Source organism: Lepisma saccharinum, chromosome 17 (genome assembly GCF_977018435.1).
Source record: "Lepisma saccharinum chromosome 17, izLepSacc3.1, whole genome shotgun sequence".
Taxonomy (NCBI): Eukaryota; Metazoa; Arthropoda; class Insecta; order Zygentoma; family Lepismatidae; genus Lepisma; species Lepisma saccharinum.
Window position 1 is genome coordinate 56,149,201 of NC_139245.1, and position 7,296 is coordinate 56,156,496.

The following is a 7,296-nucleotide window of genomic DNA, read 5'->3' on the forward strand; positions in this document are numbered from 1 at the left end:
ATCTTAAGGGTAACAGTATGGTATAGTGAAAACACATTTCACTCGTTTATTTCCTAATTATTTACATTTGTACTTACCTGTTATGGATAGCGGAACATTTTTGAACGTGGGATTTTGTTTTTTTCACTGAAAACAGCGTAATTTTTCACATTACAAGTATTTATTGTTCATTGCTAATTTCGCTTTCGTTACACATAATATGGCAGGCAAATCTAGACTCACGTTGTCTATCGTCAGCTGATATGCAGCGCTTCCAAACTTATTAACCGAAAAATGCCGCACAAACTATTCACAGAAGGTTTTTAAGTGAAAATTGATCCACAAACCATTCATGAAAGGTTAGGTTCAGTTAGGTTAGGCAAACATAGAAAATTAAATTGAAAAAAAAAACGCTCACACGTCATCTTGTAAAATTACCGCGTGGTTGCTACACTAACAGGGGGTTACATAATCGAACACATGGAACATTTGATTCACGTAGTCGATGGTAATGGTGGCAAGAGCTACCGTGCATCGGAGATACATTAATGTCGAAAAATTCACGATTTACCAGCCGAATAAGTTGAACAAAGGGAGAAAATACTTCCACGAGGTTTCAAAAGTCTACAGAAACTCAGTTTCGTAAGTAGTTTCTCCTGTAAATTTGAAGAAATGTGTTTTCACTAGGCCTATACCATACTGTTACCATCTTAAGTTATTCAATAAAATGCAAGGAAAATTACGTGTGCTATTTTGTGCAGGAAGGAATGGTCAACATGCTACTATGTAAATCAAATAAATGCAATAAACCTCTCCTCACATGGAAAATAACTCCAAATCTGAGCATGATTAAGTTGTTGTATCTCCTTTTGAATTAAAAAAAAATATATAAAAAATAAATTATTCACATTAGCATATATTCTCTTCTTGGCAAACAACAGTTACTTTTGTGATTTTTGACAAATAATCAACATGGCACTTGCACCAACAATAAATGACTGTGTAGTATCTACTTTGTATGATTTTATTTAAATTGTTGTATGCACAATTTCTTAAAAATTTTCAATACATTGTCCTGAAACAATTTCAGTTTTGGGCAATTTGGATTATCGATGTTTACAATTGTTTTGCCATGTTGCTAAATGTATTCTTATGACCTAATATCAGGAATTGATCTAAGATCGACAAATCGACTGTTGACTCTATACAACATGTCAGAAGTGTGAACTTAGTTCATTCCCAGATCGTGGATCAAATCGGATCTCCAGTTAGCAATGTTTACACATCCCGCCCTTAGGGATATTACTTTAATGCTAAGATCCATAATCCTGCTTAACATTAACATCGAAAGCACTTACATACATTTAATTGATGCATTTGGGGATGTAATTCTCAATAATTCTCCAGAAAACACACAATAAGTAATCACTAAGCTTCTGAGGTACGTGTTAAATAGAAACCATATCAAAAATGTGTACGTGTACCATGTTTAGTTCAGAATTAAATAAACAGAACTTGGGGCCCTTAATTTTGTTAACATGCACTCATATTATAAACAAGTATGTGTGAAATCAGACAACAATGCACACTTTCACTGCTGATACTTAAAATATTAAATTGCTTGGCACAAAAAGATTCAATCCACATGCATTTATAGTGTTAGTTGACATAAAAAGATGTAACGGCATTAATTTTCACCCTGGTGGGCGGACAACACACAGCCCAACTACACCTGATTGTATATTACCTTGGAATATGATTTCCTATACAGCAAACTGTGATAAAATGGAAGAGAATTATGAATATTCTCCTTTTTTGATATTGTTGCTGAATACAATGACTTTTTTCTCCGACTGCACAAGCACAAATTTGATCAAACACACAGTCACATATAAAGTTAAGAATGATAATGCTCATTTGCTGTTTCAGTATAAAATCAGCTTAAAAAACTAAAGATAGCATAAAGTTTCTCATTGATAATGAACAGAAGTTCTTCTCTCCATTCCACAAAATATGTCATGGGCCATCTGTCATCCTTACTACACATCACAAGTTGTAATGCAAAGTAACCACAAATAAAATTGTAGAATCGTGTCTTGGTGAGAATTTCTCGCACTTTAAGCAACGATCCTACTGAATCACTTCTCTTCTCCATTTGAAATTTCACCTCCCACTACACTCATTGTCAAATGCTGAAACTGATTCACTAACTCTGAATTTTCCTTCACTACAGACGAAATTTCTTCCTGCAGGACAAATATATCTCTTAAACTTTGCCTAAATGTCCTAACATCTTCCTTGAGCTTTGGTTTTCGAGGGGAACCGTTGCCACCATCTTTCTTGAGTTTCCCTATAACACACTCTATGTTCTCATAATACACACGATCTGCTTCATTTACATTTTGAGCAAAGTTCTTCATGCTACTTTCATACGTCACCACATCTTTCTCAAGTATTTCAGTCTGCAAGAACACAGTTTGTGCCATTTTGTACCAATCAGCCAGGCAGTCTGCAAGATGCGATACAACACCAATGCATTCACCATTCAGCAGTTCTAGCAAATGTTTGCTAGTTTCTTGCATCTTTATTTTCTCCAGCATGTGAAATTGTTCATCATTGTATGTAAGATTACGAGTTGCTCTGTCTCGCAGCAAATGTTGCCACGATTCTCTTAGTTTGTTTATGTACGTGGTAGCCTTTGCTGCCATCTTTGATATATCATTAATATCATGTGTTGCCGACGTCCATTCTCTCATCAGAGCCAGTTCTTGAACATATCTGGAATGAAGTTGTTGTATTGCTGGCACAAGCGAACAAAGCTGCTGATTTAGTAAAGCATGTTGCTGTTGTTTTTCCATCAACAGTTTTGAAACCTCACGGATCTTCATCTTTATTTCATCATCACTATTTGCACCATTACTGAACTGAATTAATGATTTGTTTATTCTGCTGCCACGCAGCAACAACTGCAAGTTATCACTTAAACATTTTGTAAGTTTTTGAACCTCATCACTTTTTTGTGCAAGAGTTTCCAAGGCATTAATAACAACAGCAGTGAAAACTTTCACAGAATTATGTATTACTTTACTACACCTGCACAACTTTTCTACCCTCCTCTTACATGCATGACCGACGCTACAACTAATCTTGGCCATGCTAGCATCATTTTCAACAGACACAAGATTGGGGAAATTTGGAAATTTGGGGATGTCAATTTCTTGGGGCAATGCAACATTATTGTTCTCTTTACTGAAGAGCATAATAGGTTCATTGTCATTCGTAGCTGGATACAATCGCCCGGGAGTGGAGGACTCTATAATCCCAAGCAAAGTTTCATCCTTTAACAGAAGAATTTGACTTGCGGGAGATATATCAGTTTGTTCATAAACAAGGCACTGCACTTCTTCATAAGTATCTTCTGGGCGCAAATATATCCTTATGAGCTGCACTTTATTTGAGTGAAAAATGTGAATGACTTTACGTGTTAAAGTATTTGTCACTTCTGAAAAAAACATATCAAAGCTCCAAATTCTCTGAGGATCTACTTCCAAAAGTCCTGCCAACAAAGGGGTCACCAATTTTTTTAGGCCTGTGCTTAGCTGACACGTATTTGGTAGTTCTCTACTCCAATCAATTGGTCCATTTTCTGCTGTCTGAACTCCTGATATTACACCTGAAGCTTTCTTTGTAGTAATAAAGTACATGGTTTCTTTGTTTTTCCTACCACCATGGGGACGGAATGGGAGATTTCCTGTAGCAACATGATATAATGTTACACCTATGGACCACAGATCAACAGTGGCACCAAAAGTTTTACCGACTGGTTTATGAAGTACGGCTCTTTCGTACATATCTGGATGCAAATATTCCTCTGTGCCATACAAAGACATAAACTGTTGATCTTCTTCGAGCTCCCGTGCAGCTCCAAAGTCTGTCAACTTGTAAATTGTGCTGCCATCATCGGCGATAAATTTCATGATGTTACCTGGCTTAAGATCACGATGAACAAGATTATTATCTCGGAGGTGTTTCATACCTGCAGTAAGATGTTCCAGCACAAGAAGAAACTCTTGTTCTTGTAGCCCGTAAGTATTTTCAGGATCGTCCAGGATGTTGAAAAGACTTCCTCCCGTGCATAACTCCATGACGATGACTTTGCCCCTCAATTCCTGGTCTTCCTCAATTGCTAACAGTTTCACAATATTTTCATGTTTCACTTTTTTCAGCACCTCGAATTCACGGACTTGGACATTGGGAGGACGCAAGTGACTTACCTGATTGAATGTTTTTACTGCCACTGGTTCACCATTGTTTTTATTTACTCCTTGAAAGACCGCACCAGTTGCGCCTTTTCCCAACACACTAGTTGTGCACCACACATAGTTTGCGGATCCTCGCAAGAAGGACATCTTTTTCACTGACATGAAAGAGCTTTACAGTGACATTAACTCCAATTGTAAACACAAAATTGGAAGCCAGAGCACAGCATTCCTACATTCGCAAAACACACATCACCGAACAATTTTTCCTGATAGACTGCGAACGCAAGAGTTCATGTTCCGTCATGCCAGCTGGGCGAAAGTTGTGTTGTTGGACGTCACCTACACTTCAACCTAATCCAGCAACTTTACGTACTTAATGAGTGATTATACATGTTGAGTAACTGTCCTTATTTGTATTCCGTTCTTCTGACACTTTTGACTAATCGCGACGATGAGAATAAATGGTGATTGGATGAAATTAATGAGTAAACACTCACAAAAGAAAATTCATGTCGGCACTCGCACCCGGAGCATTTCATTTGGTAGAGGGCCCATTTCTCAGCCCTCTCGACATTGCTTTTTGCATTTTTTTACTTGTATGCTTGAATCTTATGGCTAGCTAGGGGATGTCCCTATGTCGGAATCCACTTTAAAACTATAGGTCCAGTCCCGATTAGCCTTACTGTGCATAAAGTGGACTTTAAAACACCAACTCAACTCAACAACTTAAGCCTAGTGTAACTTCTCGTCGCGGGGGGGGGGGGGATACTATCCTTCCGCATTCGCCTCTACTTCGAGGACTGCAGTAGAAGTATCGCGGACGTGAGGAAGATCGATTCGAACGGACCAGTCAACATATAGCCAGCACCTGGAAATTGTAAAGCAAGAATAAACACGCAACCACAAGGGGGCAGGGGCGTTGCCTCCCTCAACCATGGACGGAAACCATTTTGAGGGGGAAGAGGAGGCAAACACTAATGAGAGAAGCAAGTGTAACAAAATCTAAGAAAAGTATGGCAAAATAGGATGCCTAGAAAACGGAAAGCAGCTAGGAGATTCGAACAAACGCCTAATCCAACATAAGAAACAAAATTTGAAACAACCAAAGAAATGCTTATTAAGGAACGGTCCTCCCAAGGTGTACTAGAAATTACATTGCCATCCCCAGATGCTGAATGGGAAAATTATAAGAAAACTGAGTCAAAAAATTCTGCGCATGGAATTGAATGAGATTCTTTCATCCAGGAGATAAAAATGTTTCCCCGATTTTTTTATGAGTGGGTACACTGCTGTATTGCTGACATTTACAAACTACATGAAAGTCTTCTTCCTCAGTCCTGTCATTACCGTTGATGTCCTTCTTATTTCAGAAGCGCAATGGCACTGACAAGGCTGAATCATCTTTGCATTCTTCACGTACGTAAGGGAATGACAAAAACAATCAACACAGAAGCAATTGCTGCAGAATTCTGCAAACTGAATGAGGGCCGAATTTTGTGTTTGGATAATAATAGAAGCAGTGGCGGCAAACTGCGGGGCAAGGTAACACAACTGGGGGGTAAGCTATCGTGCGATAGCAAAAGTGGCAAAAATATGGGGGAAACTGCCCCCCTCGACGCTCTAATCGTTGCTATTGAATACCTAGGTAGAAGTACTTTTGTTGTTGTATACAGACTTGTATGGTTTATGAACTAGTAGATATCACATCAAAATAAATGCGATGAAGATAAAGATAAAACGATTGTGAATAATAATAATAATGAAATAACAATTATTATTATAAACTAAGAACAATAAGCTGCTATTTTTTGTCTTATCATTATAATTATTAGGTGTTATTTGAAGGTAGGATGATATGCCGGACGGCAAGTCTCTGCACGTCTGCACTTCACACGGCTCACACTCGCACTGCTTCACACAAACCTGCGACGCGACTGTCATCTACCGGGGGGACAACGAAACCTCCTTCCAGTGGCTGGAGTTTAGTGGAGCCGTGGCATATACACGTCGAGATACACTAGGTGGCCCGTTTTCCACTGACTGACCCTTATATATTAATTTAAACACTATTGTTTCTTTCATTGTACTTTGTGGATTTTCACCGTGATTAATTTTTTATTTATTAAAAAAAGCTTGAACGTTGTTAGATGGCTCATATTATGCTAGTACTTGATGGCAGACTTGATTTGATTTTTGTTATTTGGCGTAGCTTTTCTGCCACTTTCGACAGAATGGCGACGATGAGGATGAGTGATGACAAAATGAAATTCATTAAGGAAAGCTCACACAGAACACCCACGCCCAGGTTGGGATTCGAACCCGGAACCCTGTTGTGCTAACAAATCTGCCTCGGAGGTCGGCTGTACTAGACTTGATTCTTGCGAACAAAGCAGCTGCGGGGTGCTCATCCTCCCCCCCTCGCCCCACGACCCTGGACGCAGTCCACCCCCAAATTCGTTCATCATAATCTCCCCCAAAAATTATTTGATAAATAAACTGATTTTAATTTGGGTTCAATAGCCTGTCAAGTGGTCGATAGTTATGTAAGACGCGCAGAGAGCTAGCACATTGATTAGCTAGACACTTAATTTGAAATGTCAGAAAATAAATTATGTATGAACAGTTTCTTTAGGGACAGGAGGGGCTGGAATTGTAAAGGTAAATATTACATAGCCGCATTCTGGGAGGAGACAGAATACAGTATAAAATATGTCGTAAATATTTTTTTTACCTTCGTTTTAAAAGTTGTTCAAAGACAAAAATGGTAATCGGGGTGGATATAAGGGGAGTTTGCTTCTTTCATTTTGCCTTATTCAGTAGTTGTTTCCTGCTTTCATTTGAAAATTTTGAGCTGCAGCGCCAGTGGGGCACACCAAATATTTGTGCTGCAGTTATCTTAACCAAGACTGGTTTGTTCTTATCACTGTGAAAATATAATTTGGTGCTTCCTGCAACAAATTCTCTTCCTATGCTTAGGGTATTTCATAGGCAGAATTTTCTGGATTGTATCTCGCAAGAGAAAAAATTCACTTCCTGCGAAAAGTAATAAATGCAC

The 7,296-nt window shown here is 38.5% G+C and overlaps 1 protein-coding gene across 1 annotated transcript; it reads right to left on the reverse strand.

The window, feature by feature from the left end:
- Positions 1 to 651: 651 nt before the first annotated feature.
- IKKepsilon (I-kappaB kinase epsilon) lies at positions 652 to 4,549 on the reverse strand. Its single transcript, XM_083139463.1, has one exon. The coding sequence runs from the start codon at positions 4,401 to 4,403 to the stop codon at positions 2,118 to 2,120; it is 2,286 nt and encodes a 761-aa protein (XP_082995589.1). The 5' UTR covers positions 4,404 to 4,549; the 3' UTR covers positions 652 to 2,117.
- Positions 4,550 to 7,296: the final 2,747 nt, after the last annotated feature.